The sequence below is a fragment of the Patagioenas fasciata genome, chromosome 16 (genome assembly GCF_037038585.1).
Source record: "Patagioenas fasciata isolate bPatFas1 chromosome 16, bPatFas1.hap1, whole genome shotgun sequence".
Taxonomy (NCBI): Eukaryota; Metazoa; Chordata; class Aves; order Columbiformes; family Columbidae; genus Patagioenas; species Patagioenas fasciata.
The window spans coordinates 2,110,219-2,134,831 of record NC_092535.1 but is presented as its reverse complement, the minus strand read 5'-3'; the positions used below and the strand labels follow the sequence as shown (position 1 = coordinate 2,134,831).

General features: G+C 52.5%; 1 protein-coding gene across 1 annotated transcript in view; it reads left to right on the top strand.

The window, feature by feature from the left end:
* Positions 1-243: 243 nt before the first annotated feature.
* MYH7B (myosin heavy chain 7B) overlaps positions 244-24,613 on the top strand; it is a 29,075-nt gene continuing 4,705 nt past the window's right edge. Inside the window, exons 1-31 of the mRNA XM_065849542.2 lie at positions 244-267; positions 1,024-1,179; positions 1,994-2,097; positions 3,783-3,926; positions 4,022-4,178; positions 4,281-4,308; positions 5,406-5,502; positions 6,347-6,370; positions 8,335-8,427; positions 9,196-9,259; positions 9,380-9,478; positions 10,532-10,635; positions 11,164-11,302; positions 12,251-12,369; positions 13,173-13,322; positions 13,640-13,810; positions 14,549-14,728; positions 14,816-14,948; positions 15,429-15,505; positions 16,838-16,925; positions 17,380-17,497; positions 18,106-18,229; positions 18,719-18,855; positions 19,290-19,545; positions 20,110-20,352; positions 20,750-20,926; positions 21,245-21,390; positions 21,984-22,074; positions 22,678-23,067; positions 23,733-23,859; positions 24,326-24,444. Coding sequence (XP_065705614.2) covers positions 1,083-1,179; positions 1,994-2,097; positions 3,783-3,926; positions 4,022-4,178; positions 4,281-4,308; positions 5,406-5,502; positions 6,347-6,370; positions 8,335-8,427; positions 9,196-9,259; positions 9,380-9,478; positions 10,532-10,635; positions 11,164-11,302; positions 12,251-12,369; positions 13,173-13,322; positions 13,640-13,810; positions 14,549-14,728; positions 14,816-14,948; positions 15,429-15,505; positions 16,838-16,925; positions 17,380-17,497; positions 18,106-18,229; positions 18,719-18,855; positions 19,290-19,545; positions 20,110-20,352; positions 20,750-20,926; positions 21,245-21,390; positions 21,984-22,074; positions 22,678-23,067; positions 23,733-23,859; positions 24,326-24,444 — 3,996 coding nt within the window. The 5' untranslated portion in view covers positions 244-267; positions 1,024-1,082. The remainder of the gene's footprint in view (positions 268-1,023; positions 1,180-1,993; positions 2,098-3,782; positions 3,927-4,021; positions 4,179-4,280; positions 4,309-5,405; positions 5,503-6,346; positions 6,371-8,334; positions 8,428-9,195; positions 9,260-9,379; positions 9,479-10,531; positions 10,636-11,163; positions 11,303-12,250; positions 12,370-13,172; positions 13,323-13,639; positions 13,811-14,548; positions 14,729-14,815; positions 14,949-15,428; positions 15,506-16,837; positions 16,926-17,379; positions 17,498-18,105; positions 18,230-18,718; positions 18,856-19,289; positions 19,546-20,109; positions 20,353-20,749; positions 20,927-21,244; positions 21,391-21,983; positions 22,075-22,677; positions 23,068-23,732; positions 23,860-24,325; positions 24,445-24,613) is intronic.

Sequence of the window (24,613 nt, the reverse complement as noted above, 5' to 3'; positions counted from 1 at the left end):
AGAGCTGCGCTGCCTGCCCTGCTTCTCACTCTGCCTTTGTACTCGCCTGACAATACAGGAATAAAAATAACCAGGCTGCATTTGCAGAGAGATAAAAGCGAAGTTTGCCTTTTGTGTCTCTCCAGGCAGTGGGACAGCAGCACCAATGGAGCTGTGTGGACATGACACATGGGAATTTCTGACATATCTTTTCCCACTCTGACCTTGACAGACACAATAAAAAGGGGCTTTGCTGCACGCACACAGCCACTCAGTCCTATCGCCAAGGTTAGTAAGAAAGAGCATGTCTGTGTGCACGCTTGTCCTCTGCTACTAACCCGCTTCACCTCGGCAGGGTGGATGTTCCCGGAGGACAGGGACTGACTGGTGGCACAGGAGAGGGTGGGACAGACCTGGATTGAGAGCGTTTTTGCTGCGGTCTGTGCGCTTTGCCAAGTTGCTGGTTACCAGCGGTGGCTGCGTTCGCGATAGCTGCGGTGCTTTGGAGCTCTGCTGTGGGATACAACTTTAGATGGATATTAGAAAGCGCTTTCATAAACGTGCTTTTCCAAGCAGCTGTCGCAGCGGTCTTCTAGAAGGGGTCTTCCCAGGGATAAAACCTCCAGTCTTGCTTTTTATCTTCCTGCAATACTGCTCTGCAACATAAAGCCAGGTTTTTTGTGGAGGTTTTGTGCAGGGATCTGGGCTCCAAAAGATCTGTAGGGTGGGATAGTTTTTAGCTGAGTTTATCAAGAGAAAGGGTGTCATTGATGATCTGTGATGATGCCTAAAATCCAAATGTGGATTTTGACACCAAAGTGATGCTGGCTCATCCAGCTGGCACTTGCAGTGCGGGGCTGATAGCAGCAGAAGGACAAGTGTTTAGTAATTGTCATGTTATTATGGTTATTATTAGTTGGTATTGTTGTCACTGTCTTCTCTCACGCTCTAAAAGTAACAGCCTGTTTGGTGGCCTCTTGGTTAGCAGCCCAGCGGCGAGTGCTTTCCCCATGCACTGACTCTTTGTCCCTTCCTTCCTTCCAGCTTTCAGGTGTCTTTCACTTTTCCTTTGCTGTTGCCAAGTCTTTGTCTAGCTGGGCAAGATGTCTATGCTGGACATGAGCGAGTTTGGGGAGGCTGCTGAATACCTCCGGAAAAGCTACACGGAGCAGCTGAAGCTTCAGACAATCCCGTTCGATGGTAAGACCCCAGGGCAGCTCTCGGCACAGCCCCAGGGCAGCTTTGGCCATGGCTCTCTTTGCGGAGCATCCCCATCCCTTTGCCAGTGCTGGTACCTGTGGTATTGCAGGTGCTGTCCCCATCACCCTGGAGGACAGGAAGATGTCAGAAGTTGGAAAAGTAGATTTTTGACTGTCTCTTTGTCTGCTGAGATGTGAGTGGAGGTGGCTGCTCCTCTCCCCCGACCCTCAGGGGCAGAAGGGCTGAGGGACCGGTGGCAAAGCCTTCCCCAGTTCTGTTTCATTCTGGAGGTGTCTGCTCTGTGCCAGCCACCCTGCTGTACCGCGGCTCACCATGCTTGGGGCTGCAGGGCCCAACTTGCTCCTCTGGGCTTGGCAAACAAGGACAGTTTTGCTTTCTCTCACCGTTCTCTTTTCACGATGATCTGAGTGCAAGCACACATGAAACAGCAGACTTCTATCACATTAAAGTTGACCTTGGCAAATTAAACAGCTGTCAAAAATGAAAAAGGCAAAGAAATCCCAGCTCCTGTGACTGGAGTGTAGGAATCATTGCCATTCCACATTATTGAACTGTGTTTGTGTCTTTCAGCTGAAAATTTCAAATGGTTTCCTACATGTCATATTCCCTTCCTTTCCCTTTCCCTTCCCTTTCCCTTCCCTTCCCTTCCCTTCCCTTCCCTTCCCTTCCCTTCCCTTCCCTTCCCTTCCCTTCCCTTCCCTTCCCTTCCCTTCCCTTCCCTTCCCTTCCCTTCCCTTCCCTTCCCTTCCCTTCCCTTCCCTTCCCTTCCCTTCCCTTCTTTCTCCTCCTTTAGGAAAGAAGCGAGCTTGGATCCCGGATGAGAAAGAAGCTTATATCGAAGTGGAAATCAAAGAAAGCTCTGGTGGCAAAGTCACTGTGGAAACCAAAAATAAGGAGGTAAGCAAAATACCTTTCATTTTCCAAGGGCTAGCAAGCGTGTGCCGATGGGGGTTACGCGTGATAAGATCATGTTTGAAACTATCCAAGCTCTTGCTGATAACCCTTCCATGCTGAGATCAGCCGTGCCCCGAGGGGACACACACCGCAGGGTGTCAGGACACGTAGGCCAATTACTTGTCAAGAGTGGCAACAGTTCAGGATCCCCCATCGAGGGTTTGCTTGCAAGCACAGTTTGCTGTGGGAGACAGACGGAAGGGGACAGGGGGACAGTAGGGCTGGAAGATCTGCCCAAAGGCAGCACCGGCTCCAGCACAGCCCCGTGCGATGCTGAACCGCTGCCCGGCTCATCTCGAAGGTCAAAACAAGAGGTAAGGGGCCAGTTGGCCAATTCTTGCTCATTTTAGCTGAGAAATGCAGCAGAATAAGTGCTGGGCAAAGGGGTAGGAGCAGCTATGTCTGGTGGGGCTCCAGCTCTCCAGCAGCAGGAGGGAGACAAAGCAACGATCAGCTGATATTTGTGAAGATAATATCCAGTAGAAATAGCCGCAAATTAGCTTAATTAATATTAATTTCTCAGGGATGAGTGTTGCGTGGCCCTGCAACATCAGTATAAAACTGGGAAACAGAACAAGGACCTGACCAGGCAGTAGATGGTAGACTTTGTTATTGCTGTTTCTTGGATAGTCATCACGGCACTGAGAAGTGCTCGTGTCTGCTGAATTTAGAAGAAATATTCATAATTGTCTTTGAAAAGTGTCGAAGTTTCGAAAACATTTTTGTCTGAAATTGGAAAAAAAAGAAAAAAAATATTTTTGCTACCCCAAAAGAAAGGATGTTGGGGAGGGGGTGTCAACTTGAAAAGTTTGTTCTGGTGTTTAAAATGCTGGGGTTGAAGATTTTCAGCTTCTGCAGACAAGGCATTTTCCAAACCTTTTTTGCTGTTTCCTCTTGAAACTGGTTTTTGTAGCAATTTGGCATGGATTTACAAAATTTTGAACTCTATCTCTTCCCTGGATCAGTATTTCCAGCAGGAACAGTTTCAAGAGGCATAACCCCACCCTTCTCCTCTATCTACCCTCCTGCTTTCAACACCTAACACTCTCTGGGACCACTCACTTCACATTCACCTGTGAAAAAAACCTCTTAGAAAGGTTTCATTTAATCTTTACTAACAAGACCCTTTGATAAATCAAACTTCTTCCATTCAGGCCAGATATGTAATGCAATAGCTCCCCAGTACTTGGTTTCTTGGGATTAAGTAAATCCAGTTCTAAGTGCTGGGCTACAGGCTTCAGCTGTTTGCCTGAATAACCGGGGATGTCTCCGAGCTGAAGTCCGTGCTGCTGTGGGGTTTTAGGATGCGAAGAAGAGCGCAGGACAGGGGTGTTAAGCATGTTGTGGGGTGACACTTTGGTGTCCCCCAGCTTGGACCCTCTTTGCTGGGCTCGGCCACTGCCCATGTCCCTGGGGAGGGGATGGGCTTGGGCTTTGTGGGTTTTGTGGCTGGGGTGCTGGTGGAGCTCCCCTGGCCCCATCACCCCAAAATGGAAGGCAGCCCTGTCAGGAGGACAGCAGGCACTGTCCCCAGCATGGGGCTGCAACTGTGTCCACCCACCCAGTGGGTTTTTGGGGGAGAGGGTGTTTGGTAGGGGCTGGGGTCCATCTGATGTGTCCTCTGGCAGACGCGGGTGGTGAAGGAAGATGAGGTGCAGCAAATGAACCCCCCGAAGTTCGACATGATTGAGGACATGGCCATGCTGACACACCTCAACGAGGCTTCTGTGCTCTATAACCTGAAGCGCCGCTACTCCCACTGGATGATCTACGTAAGCCGATGGCACCAGGGGTCACCCCCTGGGGTGGGGAGGTGAAGGGACATCAGGGCTCCTCCATCCCTCATCCACCCCCTTTCCCCCCCCAGACCTACTCAGGGCTCTTCTGCGTCACCATCAACCCCTACAAGTGGCTGCCCGTCTACACTGCGCCCGTGGTGGCCGCCTACAAGGGCAAGCGGCGCTCGGAGGCACCCCCGCACATCTACTCCATCGCCGACAACGCTTACAACGACATGCTGCGCAGTAAGCCCTCGCCCCGGGGACCCCCATCCTGGGGGGTCTGGGCTCCTGGGCCAGGGGGTGAGGTGGGTGGCACCAGCCTAACGCCTGCTCGTTCTCTTCCAGACCGCGAAAACCAGTCCATGCTCATCACGTAAGTGCCTTCCATGCCCTTGCCCTGCCCAGCAGTCAATATCCCCTCATGCTGCCCTCCTGTGCAGCCCTGGGCCAGCACCCTGTGCCCCAGGAGGCCCCCCCGGCCATGTTCCCCCTGCCCCAGCAGCTGTCATCCCGTCCCTTCCCGCCCAGCCTGCCGCCGCACCAGGTGACAAAGCCCCCGGTGGGCTCCCCCACACCCTGACAGCTGCAGGAGCTGCCGTGGGGCACCCCGGCCACCAGCGTCCGAGGAGGAGTGAGGGGGAAGGAGAGATGGAGGCCAAGGCCAGAGGGAGATGGCGATGGCGGCCGGAGGGGCGGCGCAGGGGAGGGGGGTGACGTGGGAGGGTGTAGGCCAGGTTGATTTCAAGTGACATATAGATAAGGGCTATATAAAGGACTCTAAAGGACCCTACGCCGCTGCCAGGACCCACGGACATTTTTAGCCTCAGCCATATCCTAATTAGGAAAGGCAGGGGCTGCTGAGAGATGCTTGGCGCGTGTCCAAGCCCTGCTCCCCGGCCCCCCCCGGCTCTTTGTGATCTGGGATTACAATGGCAGATCAGCTAACTCCAGGGATGAGCTCAGTGGGGGCCGCCGGCCGCCCACACCCTGCGCCGGGCACGCTGGTCCCCGCGCCCGCCCGGGCAGGACTCAGCCCGGCACGGTGCTGCTGCCAGCTCCAAGCACCCCAACAACGCGGGTGAGCTGGAGCTGCCCGGCCGCAGCAGGAGAGGCCAATTCCCGCTGAGCCTGAACAGCTGAAACCCCGGGGCCAGGGCCGTATGGCCCTGATGGGCGCCAGCACCTCCTGCCATATCTGTGTTGGGCAGCTGAGCCCCCACGGCACCTGCAAGGAGGCAGAGCCTGAGCTTGTGATGATGGAGCTGGGTTTTGCTCCAAAGAGAAGCCCCAGAGACGAGCACGTACACCCTGAGGCTGGAGGGGATTGATAGTGCCGGCATCCCCGTCCCTCCGATACTTTGCTTCTCCCTCCAGCACGATGAGCGGGTGGCAGGTTGGCAGGGTGTCTGGTTGAAGTTGTGCCTGTTCTTTGCCTCATGTCCTTGATCTGTGTATTTCTGTTACTCTAAGCGGAGAATCTGGTGCTGGTAAGACTGTAAACACCAAGCGGGTCATTCAGTACTTTGCCATTGTCGCAGCCTTGGGCGACACACCGGGCAAGAAATTAGTAAGACCCTCTTTTGAAACAAGTTCTTGCTGTTTTCTTCCTTTCTTTATTATTTTTTTTTCCCTCCTCCCCCTTTCTTCTTGTTACTTATTTTTTTCTTCCCTCAACTTTTTGCATTGGACGCGTGTTTGGGTCCCACCCACCCAGGGCTTGGCTTTTCCCCGACTTTTGAACAAGCAAGGCTTGAAATTATTCTGCTCAAGGGGAAATGAGATTTTTTTAATGTGGCTGCTCAATCTGCGCAGCCTGCAAGAGGTGCTTTAGATGCCCTCTATCTTCTCCCTCCTTCAACACCCCACAGATCTTCTTAAGCAGCATTAAAAGAATGGAATAAACCTGCCATTTCCCGCCTTGCCTCTTTTAAGCCTTGCTTTTCGTCCTTTTCTCCTTTTTTTCCCCCCTCTTGTTCATTTTGACCCTTTTCTACCTTGTGCTTTTCTTGCTCTTGTTTTGATTCTTGCATTTCTTTGGTGCTGGTTATTTTTGAGCTGCCCTTGCAATTGCTTATTTCTTCTTGACATGTTGAGGCTCCAGCCTGCTTTTCCCTTGTAGAAGCAAACTGGCTGCTTTAGGTACCAGACAAGCAATACTTCAGCATTATTTTCTTTACTCTTCTTTGGGTTTGGATTTAACTGTTCTTGCTTTTTGACGCATTTCTCTACTTTCTTGAGCTAATCTATTTAACAACTTTTTGGCATCTCTTATAAAGTTTAATCCTCCCATTTTTTTTTCTTGGACGTTTTTTGGCACTAAATGGTCATGCCCTGCTTTTCTGACCATGGTTCTTGTGGTTCTTGCCTGCCTTTTCTGAATTTCTAAAGACAATTTTCTTTCCTTTCTCTAGGCAGCTCTTGCCACTAAAACTGGGGTAAGTGTCGTAGATTCCTGATCTTTAACACTGAGGCCAGGGTTCTGCTGCAGCATGGAGCTGTGACGGGGTGATGGGGAATGTGGTGTGGGGCATCTCCCTTGGCTCTGGGAGCTGCGTTTAGTTCCCTGCTTGGATTTGTATCTCCTGCCTTCCCACAGTTTGAAGATTTGGTGTTTCATCTCTTAGTGACTTTCTACCTTTCTGACTCCAGCCTCTGCTTCAAGGGACCATTACTCTTCAAATGCTCACAGAATGGCTGGGGTTGGAAGGGACCTCTGGAGATCATCTAGTTCAACCCAACCACCTAGTCCAACCCAGTCCAACCCATTTCAAACCAGTGCAGTGTTTGCCTGGGGGTGGCGTGGGCTCCTCCAAAGGGACGGTGAAGCCCCCGCTCTCTGAGCTGGTAAATTCCCCCAAGGCTCGAGGCCCAGGTGAGGGTGGTGGTGCTGGGGGGCAGGGGAAGAGCCTCTTTGCCCCGGGCAGTGCTGTGCTCTGGCTGCAGACCGGGGCCCTGATGGTGTCTGGACACGCCACCTTCTGCAAAGACCTGAGCTGTCTCGACCCACCACACTGCAGGCAGCTGATGTCCTTCTCCGGGGCACATTTTGGAGGTGCTTGCTTAGCTCCAAGGAAACAACTGAGTGCTTTCTAAATCCAGCAAAGGTTCAGTCCCTGGCGCTTCCAGCACCCCAAAGGCTCAGCCTTTTTGGCAGCTCAGTCGTGTGTCCTTGGCCCTCGCTTGCTGTGAGCGCTGAGGGACAGCCTGTAGCTGATGCACACCCTTGGGCGAGGGGTGCTCATTAACGTGAGTCTCGGACCTCTTGGGCAAACTTACTAAAGTTCACATAACTGGGGGGCTGATTCTGTGGGTCCCAGCCCATGGGACAGCCCCTGTTGAATCTCACAGGCCAGGCAATTTTAGTTCAGGCTGAATTTAAAGGTAACAGATCAAAGGATATCCGAGTGACAAACCCCAGGCTGTTAGTAAAGCCGTGGTTCACAGCTGGTCCCTGTCTCTTTTGCTCTTCACAAGCCTGGAGCTGCAGAGGTGGGGAGCAGTCGTCTGAAAGACAGCGTGGCTTTTGGTGGGCAGAGCCCAGAGCTGGTGTTTCCCACCTAAGGAAAGCCCTATGGACTGTAATGTGTCAGAGCATGGGCAAAAGCTCTCATGAAAAACCCTGCAGGTGCCTGTGCCACCAAACTCTGCAGCTCTTGTCAAATCCCGCTGTCCTCCGAGTAGCTTGGCACGAGTCTCTTGCTTCTCTCCGTGAATTCTTGATGTGCTTTGAGTATTAGGTGGAGGCTGCCTCTTTCTCTTCGAACTGCACGTATGAGACACGAATGGAAAAACAATGTTGGGGGAAGATTAATTTTGGGCCTTGCTGAGGAGAGCTCCAGTGAGTTCAGCAGATCATGCCAGCTGGGACCTGTGATGTGTTCCCATCACATTGCGGCCCTGCTGTACATGTTGGTGTAAGAGTCATAGATAAGCCTGTTCTCTGGACCTCTTCTTCTGCAACGTGCTGTGATTTGAACTGTCCAAGGCTTTGGTTTGGAAAGAGGAGGCTCCTGGCAGAGTCAAAGAGCCTGGAAATTTTCAGACTGTTGTGGTAACAGTGCATGCTTGGTCTTGGTTTGTGTATTGTAGCAGCCTAAGAAAGGGGCTGAGGACTGCAGTGTGCAGAGGGGTCAGCAGCCTGCATCTGCAGAGGGGCCAGTTTAGGCAAGGAGAAGCCCAGAGGGCATTGGTGCAAAATCCAGCTCTGCTGAGCCCTAAGTCAAACTGCATCCCCTCATGAGACAAGGAGATGTCTCAGGAGCAGCAGGCTCTTAAAGACCGCCAAGGAGCGTGGCAGGAAGATGGTGCAAGGAGCCCCAATCTCTGTTTCTCTCTGTTTTGGTAACAGATCCCCTCTGGCTGGGTGGCAGCTGACACATCTTCTGGTTTTGTTTTCCAGGGCACCCTCGAAGATCAAATCATCGAGGCTAACCCAGCTATGGAAGCTTTCGGCAATGCCAAAACCATAAGAAATGACAACTCCTCACGTTTTGTAAGTGCCTTAGCAAGACAGAGAGATGATGGGCCACGTCTACATAAGATGAACACATTGCTTGTGGTATTGCGGTTTTGCACGGTGTGAACCAAAGGCACGTAGCAGGCGCTAGCTCTGCATCGTAGTGGGATCGGGTTGCTGAGGCCAAGCTTCTCCCTGTTACATCAGTGCAGTAAATGGTGTGCTGGCCGGAACAAATGGCTCTGCTGTCACAGCCTGTGGCTGGAGAGAAGTTCCTTACAGCACCAAAATGGAGAGGGCCAGTAATCACAGCCTGGAGCGCTGGAGCTGGGACAGATAAGTGTGCCCCTTCCAGGGAGCAGCATCTTTTCTTGCTAAGCCCAGCTGTGCTGTGGGATGCAGAGCTGATCAGCCACAGGTGGCTTTGATGCCTGTTCTTGTGCCTTGGAAGGAAAGGAGATGCTCCTGGGTGAGATCCCTCAGCACACAGCAGAGCAGGAGGCTGCGGGCAGGCTGCCCTGCAGAAGTGCTGAGCTTTAAGAAGAGGCCTGAGGACAGGGATTTATCTGCTGTGAGTGAAATTTCCACCTACCTAGTGTGTAAAGCCTTATGCCATCTGACCCTCTGCACATTGCAAACCAGAGAACTTCACTCACCTCCCTCTCACACACCCCAGTAACTTGCCTGGCATCAGCAGAAGCAGAAAATTACCAGTGTCTTGTAGTTATAGGAGATTTGTAGGAGCTGTTTGGAAGTGTACCTGTGTTGCCAAGCCCAGCGCTTACCTCCTGTGCATGTTTTCAGGGCAAGTTCATCCGGATCCACTTTGGCCCCTCAGGGAAGCTGGCTTCTGCAGACATCGACATCTGTGAGTAAACAGGTGCCAGCCGCAGAAGGAGGGATTTCATCTCACTAGTTGTGCCCATGCTGGGTCAGCTCCAGGAAAGAACAAGCCGTTCTCTAACTCCTCTGCCCTGTTTGCTTCTAGATCTTCTGGAAAAATCCAGAGTGATTTTCCAGCAACCCAAAGAGCGAAGCTATCATATCTACTACCAGATCCTCTCTGGGAAGAAACCAGAGCTGCAAGGTAAGGCAGCCAAAGCTGCGGCATAGCCTTTATAACACGGTGATCTCAAAATAGCCACAAAGAGCTCTATTGTCAACCACGGGGTCCCCAGGGAACAAGCAAAACCAACTCACCATGTAGGTACTGCCCTTGAATGCTCGGCTAGCTGTTCAAGATCATAGGACTGATGGATAATTCGGGGTGGAAGGGATTTCGAGAGGTCATCTAGTCTAGCCTCCTTTATCCTCACTGACTGAGAAGCCAGACTAAAGCCCTTTCTGCAACTGCCTATGAGCAGAGAAATGGTCCCTCAGGGTCTGCGTGCAGGGTAGGAGCACACTTGGCGAAGCTTCCTTGCATAGTGTGCTCATTGTGTGGTGAGTACAGCACCAACCTCAGTGTGTGCAGCCTGGGTATTTACTCATTTTGGGGTAAGGGGAAGTGTTTTGCAGCCCACTCTGAGCTCCTTCAGCCATTCTAATGACATGACTTGTTTCAGATGAGCTTGAAAACAGCTGCCCAGCTCACTTGCAGCAGCCCTGGTGTAGACATATCCTAGATGTGTTCCCCAGGACAGTCCCACCTGACTCGAATTGGGCCCAGGGCAGTCCTGTGCTCTGAGCAGCCCTTCCCCTCAGGTGCCAGGGCACATGGAGTGCACAGGAAAAGTTTCCACGCTGCAGAAGGGTGGCTGGCACCATCCCCTGGGGTGGTCAGCCTCGGCTGCCAGCTCTCGAGCTTGTTGCTGGCTTGGGAACAATACCTTATTAGGCAGGTCTGGAGAGCTGTGCAGAGCAGTAATCTTATCTGGTGGTCACAAGGACATGGATGGCCACTTCTAAATCAGTCTGCAGCCTAGCTGTATCCCAAGATAGCAAGCAGGAGGCACATCACAGAAGAAATGGACCCATGTGTGGACTTGCCTGGGCGTGAAGAGACTGTTCCTCCCACCGACTGGTGCCCTCTAGTTGAGGCTGGTGAAGCCTTACCTCTTCATCTGTGGCCAGGGTTGTCCCTCTGCCCCAGCCTTGTCTGTCAGACTGCCCTCACCCTCTGCATGTCTTCCCCCAACAGATATGCTGCTGCTCTCTCTCAACCCCTATGACTACCACTTCTGCTCCCAGGGTGTGACAACTGTGGACAACCTGGACGATGGCGAGGAGCTCATGGCGACAGATGTACGTGTCCTTCCTTCACACTGCACTGCCTGAGGCAGGGTCCTGGGGGAGGGCACAACCTCCTTCTGGGCAGACATGGGGAAATATCCTGGCTTTGCTGTGTCCACCTCTATACTAGCTGCAAGATGCTTTATTGGCAGTCGCTCTGCACATGCTGCGAGCCTGCAAGAAAGGGCAGAGTGACTCTGATCTCCATCAACTGCCTCCTTCAGGCAGAGAGAAGGAAGAGTAATTCCCTGCATTAGGAAGGGCCTGTAGCATGTGAGCACTTCTCATGGCTCAGATGAGAAGATGAGACCTCAGCTTGGAAAAGCTCCTGCTTGCGGATGCTAAGATAGTCCTTTTGCTTTCAGATAGATCTTGTGGGAGCCAGACTTGCATTCAAAATCCCACGGACAGGTTTCTTTGTCTAGATGTGTCCACCCAGAGCCCCAGGGTAGATAGAATGCCTTAGGAGATGGTGGGAGAACCAGCCCTCAACTCAGAGTGCTGACTTTGTTCTATCTGTACTACTTTGTCCCTCCTCAGCACGCCATGGACATCTTGGGCTTCAGCAATGATGAGAAATACGGCTCCTATAAAATAGTGGGCGCTATCATGCACTTTGGCAACATGAAGTTCAAGCAAAAGCAGCGGGAAGAGCAGGCAGAGGCTGACGGCACTGAAAGTGAGTTTGGGTCCGTGCTGCCAGGCAGATTCCTCCAAAGGGAGGTTGTGATAACTTCCCTGGGCGGGCTGGAACTGCAGTGACCTGCTCAAGTCACACTGTCCTGAAGAGCACTTAGAGTAGGATCCAGTCACTGTCTAATACTTTCCCTTCCTTGTTGCTTGGGAAAATCCAATGTGAATCGTACATCTAAGAGAACAGTCAGGCTGCAGAGCAAACCGGAAAGTTCTGAAATGCCAGAGCTCAAATATTTTCTCTTGCTTTTGCACGGTTGCATTGTGCCTGGCTCCTAGGGATCATGGAGCAAACTTCAAGGAGAGGGTGACTTTCTGGTTTGTAGAAGGAGGGGAAAGGGGAGTCCTATTGCTTAAATGGAAGGCTTAAGCAGTAATTATAGATCCACTGAGGCAGGGATCCAGCAGAAATTACTACCTGGATCAGACCTTGTCATGTTAACATCCATGAAGGAAGAGTTCCCCTTACCTGAGGAATCTCAGCGCAGGGTTCAGCTGATACCTGGTAATGAAAGAAGATTTTGATGTAGCAGATCTTTCCCTACAAAGGTCATTTTCTGGCTACAATCTGCTATTAGAAGTCTATGAAAGATAAGTGAGAAAATCACCTCTCTTCTGGTCAGTTCAAATTCAGTCCATGGGAATCCAAATTTCCACTGGAAAATGCATAGAGATCCCCAGATCAAGAATACTCAAAAACCTGATAGGTATCTTCTCCAAACAGTGAATTCTCAGGCAGGAGGTCCAGACATAGAAAGTGTAAAATATCCAAGATGGGAAATCACATTAGATGCTGGAGGAGAGTCTGGAGCAGGTGGAAAAAACTAGTATAGTTAGCATTGGTCAGTGGAAGAGCTGGCAATTTGTTTTATTTTCTATTTTTCCTTCCTGAGGCTTTCTTGCTGACTCCTCATGCCTCTGCACTGTTTCACAGGTGCTGACAAAGCTGCCTACCTCATGGGAATCAGCTCAGCTGATCTCATCAAGGGCTTGCTCCATCCTCGTGTGAAAGTGGGCAACGAGTACGTGACCAAAGGTCAGAACGTGGAGCAGGTGAGTGGGACGCGGGCTCCCTGCTCGCATGGTGTGTGACTGCTCTGCAGGCAGGTCTGCTGTGTGATGTCCTCTGCACAGAGCAACCAGTGCTTCAGTTCACTCTCTTAGTTTAGGAGGAGATCCCAGAGCAGCATGAGAAGACATATCTGCAGTTACTTGCTCTTAGCAGCTGGGAAAGATGGTGGCAGAGCTGACAGATAACTTTGGATATTAACCAGGGCTGGATGATCAATTCTGTATCTTTGAAATGTGGGTTAGGTAGCAGCCAGAAGTGGTCCAGTTTCTACGGATCTGTTTCAGAGACAGTCAGAGTCCCATGAAGAGTTCAGCTCTGGAAAGTAGAAAACTTATCTAAAACTCATCTAAACTGATCTTGTGAGAGACCCAAATGTACCAAAAATTTATCATGTCAGGTTCTAGCCACATCACAGTTAGGAACTCAAAGCTGGGCTGAACAGTGCAAGCCAGTACTCAAGTAAAATTCAAGAAGACCTCAGGAGCTGACGTCTTACCCAAAGGGAGCTGTAGGCTCCTGCTATGCACAAGGCTTCTGAAAATATCACTTTAGAGTGAAACTGTATCCTAAAACCTTAGAGGCTGAGACCAGACCGGGGATATAAAAACACACTTGAGAGCATGTGAAGACTAATCCTGGAGCATATACTGTAACCATGAACTCCCTAAATCTGTCTGTCTGTCCTTTGTGTGCCAAGAGGAGCTCTGTTCTTCAGCTTCCAGCTCCAACAAAAGCAGGGAGAAGTGTAAGTGCTCGTGACCCACTCTCTGCTTTGCTTTGGCAGGTTGTCTATGCTGTAGGAGCCCTGGCTAAAGCCACCTACGATCGCATGTTCAAGTGGCTGGTGACTCGGATCAACAAGACTCTAGACACCAAGCTGGCCAGACAGTTCTTCATCGGAGTACTGGACATTGCAGGCTTCGAGATCTTCGACGTGAGTTCTGTGTGCCCTCTGCAATGATTTGGGGGAATTTTGTAGCTAAACAGCTCAGTGTCTTCTCTGTCTTCTCCAAGAAACTGCTGGCCTTGATTGAAAAAGAGCTCTTGTCTGAATTAATTTATCTGGAGCAAACAGGCAGCTCGCAAGGGCTGTTCTGACATTGCTGTGGACACACTTCCAGTGATTCCTGGCTACCTGTCCTGGTAGCAATCCAGCTGAACCTGGCAAAGATCACCCAGACAAAGCAGGAGATTGAATCCCTTTGCGTCTGGAGTTCCTCCTTCTGACGCAGGTTTGTTTTGTTCTTGCAGTTCAACAGCTTTGAGCAGCTGTGCATCAACTTCACCAACGAGAAACTGCAACAGTTCTTCAACCACCATATGTTTGTCCTGGAGCAAGAAGAATACAAGAAGGAAGGCATCGAATGGGTCTTCATTGACTTTGGCCTGGACCTGCAGGCTTGCATCGACCTAATTGAGAAGGTAAAGCATGAGTCAGGGCACAGGAATGGTCCTTCTGGTAGGCAGCTTGTTTGCAAAGACTGGAACAGTGAGGGTGCTCTGCTACCAGAAATGAAACGATTGCCTCGCCAGTCAGTGGCAAGTGCCCAATTTTGTTTTCCCCTCACTTCCAGCTCAGACCCTCCAGCCCACTGAGTCCTTTTTGACACAAATTATGACTTTATGAAACCACAAAAATTCTGTTCCTACCTACCAGTGAGCCCCAAAACCCACTGCAGCCTTTTCCTCCAGAGAATGGTGATCTCTGTCCCTTTTTTCCAATCCATTTGCTTGTCCCTCAGGGCCTCTTAGTCGAGTACTCGCCAATTCAGAGCAGCTTGTATAAAAGATTTAAAAGATTTCCACCATGGCATGGAGGGAACGCACCTTTTTTTGTTTGTTTTTTGGAAAGGAGCAAACTTGTCAGGATAGTGGAGAGGATCCTCCCCTTCCCAACAATCTGTTGGACTTGGGCAAGCCCCCATGTCTTGCAAGCCTGGTTGATCCCACTCAGACTGGCTGGAGCTCAGATGCAGCCTGGAACACACCAGTGATAGCTGGTTCCATGGCCAGTGTCTGGTAGCATTTGTCTGAATGAAGACAAGATCTCCCAAGTTGAGCCTTGCCTCACCTTGCTCAGTGACACAGAGAATCCCCCATTCTGGGATGGGATGTGGCAACACTGAGCTCAGACTTCTTTACACCACCTTCTCCCTGCAGCCGCTGGGAATCCTGTCCATCCTCGAAGAGGAGTGCATGTTCCCGAAAGCCTCCGACATGTCGTTCAAAGCCAAGCTCTACGACAACCACATTGGGAAATCGCCCAACTTCCAGAAGCCCCGTCCGGATAAAAAGCGGAAATACGAGGCCCATTTTGAGCTGGTGCACTATGCGGGTGTGGTACGTCCCTTGTCAGCTCTTCCACAGCATTCGCACCTTCCCTCTTGCAGAACTGTCCTTACCTTTGCCTCTCTCCTCTGGTGACAGGTGCCCTACAACATCATTGGGTGGTTGGACAAGAACAAGGACCCCCTGAATGAGACAGTGGTGTCTGTCTTCCAAAAATCCCAAAACAAGCTCCTGGCCTCCCTCTATGAGAACTATGTGAGTTCTACTTCAGGTGAGGAACAAACTCACCCCTTTTTTGACCTCAATCTCTCCCTCCCTTTACAGAAAAGCTTCCTCACCCCCATGCCCAACTATTGGTGCAGCATTCCTGCACCTAGCAGCCCAGGCAAAAGGAAGACCCACACTGACCCCTAAAATCCTCTCTGACCTGGGTAGGTAGGTACTTTGGACATGCAGTGCTGGCCTAGGGGCTTTAGGTTGATGCTTAGGACCAGATTGAGCTTGTGCAGTGCTGTAGAGCTGTCCTGGTGGCCTTGCGACTTGGGACAGCTGAGGGACAGCACCCAGAGCTGGGTGCCACGGGAGATGTTTCTGGTGGTCTGCGGCTTTGCTCTGCAGCAGGGCACTGCCACCTCTGCTTTACACAGAGCAGGGGCCATGGGCATTTCCGAGGTGTTTGGGGGTGCTCCTGAGCTCTCCAAGCCAGGCAGATGCTTCACTGACGTAATTAATCAATATTTCAACCCAACAGAGGAACCTCACAAGCCAGGGACCAAGGAGAAACGTAAAAAGGCAGCTTCTTTCCAAACAGTGTCGCAACTGCACAAGGTAAGAGCCAGCCCCTCGCCCGAGGCCATGGGGGAAGCATGCTCAGAGTGTCCCAGTGCCAGTCCCGCTTGCCTGCCAAGACACTGGGGTGTCTGTCAGCGTCCCAGCCCTGTCCCTGTGCTGCTAGGGAAGGACAGGAGGCTCCAGGCTGGGAGAGCGATGGGTCCCTTGGAGCTGGGGCTAGTGCTGCTTCTGCCCTCATGACGCTTGTGCTGCTCAGCAGCCCCTTCACCTTTGAGAGAGCGGCAGTTAAGACTTGTAGTGATGTTTAGATAATGTATTACATGAACATCACTTTAAGTCTGTGCTACTTCTCTCCTCATTCTTGTCGGCGGGAAGGACAGCCTTTGGGCGGAAGAAAATGGAGGAGAATCTTGCGGGTCTCTGAGCAGGCAACTCTTTGCTGGCCTGTCCAGGGAGGTGACCTGAGCTATTTAGCAGCTCAGCATAACACACTCTCCCATTCCAATGCTCACGACGGGAGTTATTGGTCCACCCCAGAGCTTAATAAGCAACCGGAAAACAGCAGAGAGGGGTGTGTGAGCCCAAAACTGTGTTCTGCCACGGCAGCCTTGTGGTGACAGGGTGCTCAAAGAGGGCAGCGCTTGTGTTGGAAACCCCATTCAGGGAGATGTGTGACTTTCTTCCTCCTGGACAAGTCACAGGCCTTGAGGAAAGTCTGCAGTGAGAAGTTGCCCCATGATGTCATGGAACTGGTCCAGGACAGGCTGAGCCTGTATGAGCAGGGCAAGGCAGACTGAAAGACAGAGGGCGCAGATGCCTTTCCCATAAGAAAAAGCAGGACCATTCTTGGCTTAGGCCATGTCTAAGCTTGAGCCCTGCCTTGGAGAGAGAAGGAGGCCCAGGCTGGATCAGCAGGGCCCTCTATCATGGCTGAAGGGCACGAGCAGCACTGTTGGAGGTGCAGGGAAAACCTGATGAGATGAGAACTGCAGCCAATGCAGATGCCAGCACTGGATTTGCAGGTGCAGCAAAACTTTGCCTACAAATACTTGGGAAACATCTGGCTCCTCTCTGGCATAGCAAAACCTGCAGGTGCCAGTTTGGCATGTCTGCCAGCCCAGTCCCCTCTGCCACCGCTCCCACCCTGGCAGAAGGCACTTGGTCCTGCGGTGGGGCTGGGGATGTCCCCTTGGCAGGACAGCACAGAGAGCAGCCGCACAGGAGGAGATTACCCCTTCCTCATGAAGAGTGGTAAGGGGCTCTCAGCGTCTGCTCTCTTCCTGCCCGTGGGGAAAAGGGGCTGGAGAGGTTTGTTGTAGGGGAGCAGAGCTGTCACTTCATGCCTCATCCCCCACGTCTGCCCCACAGGAGAATCTCAACAAGCTGATGACCAACCTGCGCTCCACTCAGCCCCACTTCGTCCGCTGCATCATCCCCAATGAGACAAAGACCCCAGGTATGTATGGACTGAGACAGCACCCTGGCGGTCCCTTTGGGTGACATCCACACGTGGGAGATGGCAGGGACTCTTGCACCCACCTTCTGCCCAACCCTTTTCTTTCAGCATTTCTGTGGTCACTGAGGCCATCTCAGTGTGGAAATGCCTGTAACTCATGCCAATCTCCTTTACTGGGGAGAATGAGTTTTGCCAGGCTCCCAGTTTGGCTGTGCATTGATGGTCAGGCTGCCTTGCACTCGTGTGTAACAGCAGGCAAGGATGAGTCTTTCAGGCTGACTCCCACCATCCAAAGCCCAGGCTGTGGTATTGCTGCTCAGCATAGGCCTGCAGGACAGGTTAACACCTGTGTTCAAAATCTTGGGTTGTTTCCAGAGTTCAGGCCCACGCTACAGCTCCATCTCCCCTGTCCGCTTGGACCGAATGCATGTTCCATCCTTGTTCTCACCTGCAGGAGCCATGGATTCCTTCCTGGTGCTGCACCAGCTGCGGTGTAACGGTGTCCTTGAAGGTATCCGCATCTGCCGGAAGGGATTCCCCAACAGGATCCTCTACGCAGACTTCAAGCAGCGGTAACTCCCTCCTCTTCCTCACCCAGCAACCCGTGCATGTTCTGCGGGGAGACAGACTTGCCCTGGCTCTGACGCACTCCCCAGCTCGTGGAGGACTGGGCTAAAACACCGCAACATACCCAGTGCACGTGCAGTTTGGGAAAGCTCTGCTGCTGGCTCTGTGGTGATAGACATGGATAGTCTGGTGTTGGACATGATGAGACAGCAGGGCTGGTGATGACTGAGGTGCTGAATGCAGAGCTGGTGCAGGCGGATGGTGGCAAGGCTCAGGTCCTCTAATCCTGGCTCAGGTTTCTGTATGCCCTTGGGATCATTCACATTCTCCAGGCTGGCCCCATCCACCCTGCTTAGCCTGGGCCTGACCAGGTGCGGTGGGGCCAGTGGCCTCCACCTGCAGTCTTCCTTCTGTTCAGGGACTAAGATCTGGTGGGGTTCCCTGGTGTCTGCCCTGCAGGAGAGCCCATACTGCACCTTGCAGCTCCAGCCTGTGCTGCAGCAACGTGTCCAGGGGAAGCTGGCATAGCTGGGGTACAGGGGTGATGATGATGAAGCCACCAACTCTGTGCTGGGGTTCTCTTGCATATCCCCCCTCTGCTTTGTCCCTGCAGCTACCGTATCCTGAATCCAGCAGCCATTCCAGATGACAAGTTTGTGGACAGCAGAAAGGCCACAGAGAAGCTGCTGAGCTCCCTGGAGCTGGACCGCTCACAGTACAAGTTTGGTCATACCAAGGTGAGACCAGGCAGCTGGTCCTTGGGAAGGAGATGTTCCCCCTTCTGTATCTGTGCAATCCCAGTTGCTCCCCCTGCCCAACTTGCTCTCTGCCTGGCCACAGCCCTGCAGAAGCCCTGCACAGGACTGAGGAGGGCAGAGGTAGAAGCAGGTTCAAGAGAAACAGGTCTGAGCAGAAGGTCACTGCTGTCTGACCTCCTGCCGCCCAACACAGCACCCAGTCCCTGCTGGTGGGTATGAAGAGATGTGCACAGGGCAAGGAGACGTGGTGCCCAGCTGTGCCTGTGCCTTGTGTGGGTTCCCCTCCAAGCAGAGCAGAGTGTGGGTGCGTGCCTGTGCAGGGCACCTAAACCTCTAGCACAAAGCCCTCGCTGCTCTGTCCGTCCCTGCTCTGGGCCACGTGTAACCCAGGTCCATGACAGGTTGTGTTACCCCTTAGCTCTCTGCCCTCTCTGCAGTTGACTCTGTTCTCACTGCCTTGCCCCACAGGTGTTTTTTAAGGCTGGTTTGCTGGGTTTACTGGAAGAGATGCGAGATGAGCGTCTAGCCAAGATCTTGACCATGCTGCAGGCCAGAATCCGGGGTCACCTCATGCGCATTGAGTACCAGAAGATCATCAGCAGGAGGTAGAGTTGTGGGGGGAAGGAGAACTTTGTGAGCATCTCTCCTCATTCCTTCTGTATGTTTTGGGGGGTTTGACCTCTGGGGTTTGGCTATGGCTGGCAGTGTTTGGGTAGCGCCCGGTTCTGGGTGAAGGCAGAGCTGTAAGAAGTCTGACATGTGCCTGGCAGGGAGGGTCAGTGTATCTAGATGGGGGGATCCTTTGGTTTCCACTGAAAGATTCAGAGGGCTGCAGAGTGAGGAGACCTGATGGCCAGGCCACACCACTCATCCCACCAGGGCCACTACAGTGTGCAGACGAGGTGCCATTTGTCCAACATACTGCTACTTGTGGAGAACAGAGCCGTGTCCAGGCCTGCAAAAGCCAGGTCTGTGCTGTAGTGAGGATGTGACATGTGGAATCTACACCTGTGATGATGCTGTGCTTGTATCCCTCCAGGGAAGCCCTCTATACCATCCAGTGGAACATCCGGGCCTTCAATGCTGTCAAGAACTGGTCTTGGATGAAGCTGTTCTTCAAGATCAAGCCTTTACTCAAGTCTGCTCAGACTGAGAAGGAAATGTCCAACCTGAAGGAGGAGTTCCAGAAGCTGAAGGAGGCTCTGGAGAAGTCTGAGGCTAAGAGGAAGGAGCTGGAAGAGAAGCAGGTCTCCATGATCCAGGAGAAGAATGACCTGGCTCTCCAGCTACAGGCAGTGAGTGCCTCACCCTCTCTCTGCAAGTGTAAACGTAGTGCGTGGTCCATGGGTAAGGAAGGAGCAGAGCATGCTAGATCCCTCCTTCAGGTTCTTGCTGTTCTGAGACCCCCTCATTGCCACAGTCTGTTTGAAATGTGATGTTAGACTTGGTGCAAACCTGAAGCAGCACCACAGACTTGCCATCTCAGGGCTGCTGCAAATATTCATGTTCCCCCGGCTCTGGAAAGGGTGATCTCCTCACAAGGAGGTGGGTGAGATGGCAATGTTTGCTCACCAAACCATGGCTAATCTGTGCCAGGAAGTGTCAGTCCAGTGTTTCTTCTGGAAAGATTTAATTGCTGTTAGGTCTTTGGCCCTGGTTAGTGTTAGTGGTTGTCCCATGGACCTTCAAAATGGGCAGTGACTGGAGCTGTCTTTGTTTTCATACACCTGAGCATCTTGGGCTTGCTCTGTCCCTTCCACAATGAGAACTTTATCTCTGGGCCAGGTTAGCATGGTGAGAGCCTGCCAGTATGCTCTTGGGGCAGTAGATGAGCACTGTCTCTCCTGTGCCTGTCCCAGGAACAAGATAACCTGGCAGATGCAGAGGAACGCTGTGACCTGCTGATCAAGTCCAAGATCCAGCTGGAGGCCAAGGTGAAGGAGCTGACAGAGCGCCTGGAGGATGAGGAGGAGATGAACTCAGAGCTCACCGCCAAGAAGCGCAAGCTGGAGGATGAGTGTGCAGAGCTGAAGAAGGACATTGATGATCTAGAGATCACACTGGCCAAGGTGGAGAAGGAGAAGCATGCCACAGAGAACAAGGTAACGGACCCTCCCTGCAGAGTACAGCATCGTTGCCCAGAGGCCTTGGTGCTTTTGGGGGCACCAAAGAGAAATGTCAGGGACAAGGCTGCTGGTGTGTGCGAGCTGGGGCAGGGCAGTGTGAAAAGGTGTGGGAGAGGTCAAAACCTTCTGGGCTCCTGCCTCATTGCACGGGAGTGCTATGGGCAACCCGTTCTGTGCAATGGCAAGTGATTTGGGACACTGGCAAACTGCCTGGTGGAACCAGCCTGGCCAAGACGAGAGGGGCTGGCTGCTGCTGTGGTGCCAAGCTACTGTTGCCCATGGACTCCTGCCTTTCATGAGTCAGGCTGATGCTTTAGCTTTGCTTCCCCTGTTTCTGAGAAGACACACTTAATTTTTGACCCCACTGATGTAGGTTAAAAACCTGATTGAAGAGATGGCTGCTTTGGATGAGATCATTGCCAAGCTGACAAAAGAGAAGAAAGCACTGCAAGAGGCCCACCAGCAGGCCCTGGATGACCTGCAGGCTGAGGAAGACAAGGTCAACACGCTGACCAAAGCCAAGGTCAAACTGGAGCAGCAAGTGGATGATGTGAGTCATGGGCTGGTGACAGAGAAGTGAGAGAGGTTTGAGTCGCACCTCCAGGAGAGCACAAAGGTTATCCCTTAGCGGGATGCGGAGAGTGGGATTGTTATCTGGTCCCCATTTAATATGGCCAGTTGACCAATAAGCCCACAAACTGCCCCGACCAAAGAGGTGGTGCGGAGAACCCCATGGAGAGCAGTCCTGGCATGAGGGAATGGTACTGGATCTTGGGGCTGGGTGAAACTCCCACAGCAATGGACATGGGGAAGGTTGGGGCTACAGAAGGTTCTTTCCCTCCCTAACCTGTCTCACTTCATTCACCAGCTGGAAAGTTCTCTTGAACAAGAAAAGAAAGTCCGCATGGACCTGGAAAGAGCAAAGAGGAAGCTTGAAGGAGACCTGAAGCTGACACAAGAGTCTGTGATGGATCTGGAGAATGACAAACAACAGCTAGAGGAAAAACTCAAGAAGTGAGTGTGTGATATGTGCTTGGGCTGCGTGCTGGCTCTGCCAGGACAGTACCCACCTCTACACCAAGGTGACATGTGGCCTCTGTTGGGATGTGGCTTTGAGCCCTGCTGGTGTGGTCAGTCCAGACAAAATGAGGGCTGAGTTTCCCTGGGCACTGTGTGGAGATGCTGAGGAGTTGGTCAGCTGCACAGACTGAAAGATCAGGGCATGACAGACTTTGTTCTGTACATGGGGCTGGAGAGGAGAGACTTGCCTGACAGGATCCTAATGCAGAGCTGGGTCCTCAGCTGTAAGTAGAGACTTCAGCACTCATGTCCAATTCTTGTTGAGGAACTGGAGAACAACACCTGGGGACCTCATGGAAAGCCTCAGAGCCAGGTTCCCTGCCAGTTCGGCCACTCCAGCCCTCCCTCAGAGCCGTCAATATGCTGCTTCTTACCCCTGCAGCCCCTGTCCTCTGTGGGTGGGTTTTTCTGTCCTCTAGACCTGGGGGTTACGGTGCAGGGAACGATCTTCCTCTGGCTTCAGGTGCCAGGGGGACTTGGCAGGACAGTGTTTGTCTGACCACAGGCTCTGTGCTCTTTCTGTACAGGAAAGATTTTGAAATGAGTCAACTGAATTCAAGGATTGAAGATGGGCAAGTGACTGAGGCCCAGCTGCAGAAGAAGATCAAGGAGCTCCAGGTATGGCAGGAAGGAGGAGTCCGAAATTTCCATCAGATGTAATGTGCCAAGGTGTCTGCATAGGGCAGTCCGTCTCTAAGCACAGGGGCATCTTTTTGGCAGAAGTGTGATGAAAAAAACCTGGCATTGTTAGCAGGAGCAAAGCCCTCTGCCAAAATACAGTAGGCTGAAAATTAAAGAATGAATTATTGAGGTGAACACTAGTACCAACATGGAGAACAGCTTCTAGGATGTAGTTCTCTGGCCAGACTAAAACCTTAAATCCGATGCCCAAACTCTGAGGATCTAAATCTAGTATGTTGGGCTGCTTCCTATCAGACAGAGACACCAAGATTCAGGCTTGTTTGTATGGAGGTTCCCACTGAAAAGCAACTGATAGTAATCAGCCTGGATCCTGATGGCAGGGCATAGAGCAGAGCAGGAGCTCTGCAAAACAGGCTACCGAGGAGCACCAGGCAGGCCTGTCCCAGAGAATCCCAAAACAGCTCAAGCGTTTCCTCCAGGCTTAATGCTCCCCAGTATCAGAGGAGACACTTTGCTCCATTTTGGGGAGAAAAGCTCCTGGAGCTTCACCAGGTTACCGCCTCATTCTGTCTCCGCCAGGCCCGCATCGAGGAGCTGGAGGAGGAGCTGGAGGCCGAGCGTGCCGCCAGAGCCAAGGTGGAGAAGCAGCGGGCAGAGGTGTCGCGGGAGCTGGAGGAGCTGAGCGAGCGGCTGGAGGAGGCTGGTGGGGCGACGGCCACGCAGCTGGAGATGAACAAGAAGCGGGAAGCAGAGTTCCTGAAGCTGCGGCGGGACCTGGAGGAGGCGACTCTGCAGCACGAGTCCACGGCGGCTGCCCTGCGCAAGAAGCACGCGGACAGCGTGGCGGAGCTCAGCGAGCAGATCGACAACCTGCAGCGCGTCAAGCAGAAGCTGGAGAAGGAGAAGAGTGAGATGAAGATGGAGGTGGACGACCTGTCGTCCAACATTGAATACCTCACCAAGAACAAGGTGCGCACTGGCTCTGCATGGGGCAGGTTCATCTCTTTGGTGAACATCAGTGCAACTGGTCACAGTGTGTTCAGCGCAGCCACGTGCGTGGGATGTTATCCTGGGTAGCTCTTTGCCATGGCCAAGTCCCTCTTTTTCACCAGGTATAGCTTGTCCTTGTGTTACTAAAGCAATGCTTACAGGGTGCTTTGCTTGTCCTAGTTAAGTCTGGATGATCTGGCTGGACAGGATGAGAGGAAATGGCCTCAAGTTGCATCAAGCGAGGTTTAGACTGGATATTAGGAAAAAATTCTTCATGGAAAGGACTGTGGGGCAGTGGTCGAGTCACCATCCCTGAAGGGGTTTAGAAGACATGGAGATGAGGTTCTTAGGGATGTGATTTAGTGCTAGAGTTAGATTGTGGTTGGTCACGGTGATCCTGAGGGTCTCTTCCAACCAAAATGATTCTATGACATTTCCTGGGAGACTGGCTGCCGAGAGCTCCTGTGAGTTCAGCAGAGACACAAGAGCTCTGGCGGGCTCCTGTTCTCCACCTTGAGCACACGTGGGACGAGCCGAGCAGGGCAGCGAGGTCGCAGGGTGGTGCAGCAGCTGAGCCCCTCCTGGGAGAGCGGTGCTTTAGGGGCAGAGCCGGGTCTGACGTGGGCTTTGCCTGGCGTGTGCAGGCCACCGCCGAGAAGCTGTGCCGCACCTATGAGGACCAGCTGAGTGAGGCCAAGTCCAAAGTGGACGAGCTGCAGCGACAGCTGACCGACGTGAGCACGCAGCGGGGCCGGCTGCAGACCGAGAACGGTAGGTGGGCGCAGCAGCCGTGGGACGCGTGGCTTTTCTGCGGTTGGTCTTGCACTGGGCCATTTGAGCCAGGGAGCCGTGGTTCAGCTGGACAGACTGTTCTGCTCCTCCCGTGGACGAAACAAATAGCAGGAGCTGCATCTGGAGTGGAGCAGAGCGGGATGTCTATGTTGGACCTTCACTCAGGACTTGCAGACATACCATAGAGCTTGGCAAGGCAGAGGAACTCTGCGGTGACACTGGTTGTGCTCGGGGACATGCTGTGACTTTGAGTATCAAGAGGGGTTTCCTGGCTGGTGTTCTTTGCCTTTAGCTCCAGTACCTGTGCCCATGGGCCCCAGCCTGCCTGGTTGGGGATACAGCTGGGACTGCTGGAGGTCTTCATGCAGCTCTGGGGGAGGGCAGGTTAATGCAAATTGCAGCCCTTTGGCCCCAAAATAGCTGGTTTGCCTTTGTTGGAACCCAGGGGAGCTGAGTCGGCTGCTGGAGGAAAAAGAGTCCTTTATCAACCAGCTGAGCCGCGGCAAGACCTCATTCACGCAGAACATCGAGGAACTCAAGAGGCAGCTGGAAGAAGAGACCAAGGTGAGACCAAGCAGTGGAACAGGCTGCCCAGGGCAGTGGTGGAGTCACCATCCCTGGAGGGGTTTAAAGGACACAGGGACAAAGTTCTTAGGGACGTGGGTTACTGCCAGGGTTGCGTTAGGTTTAGGTTCTCTGATTTTAAGGGTCTCTTCCAACCAAGATGATTCTA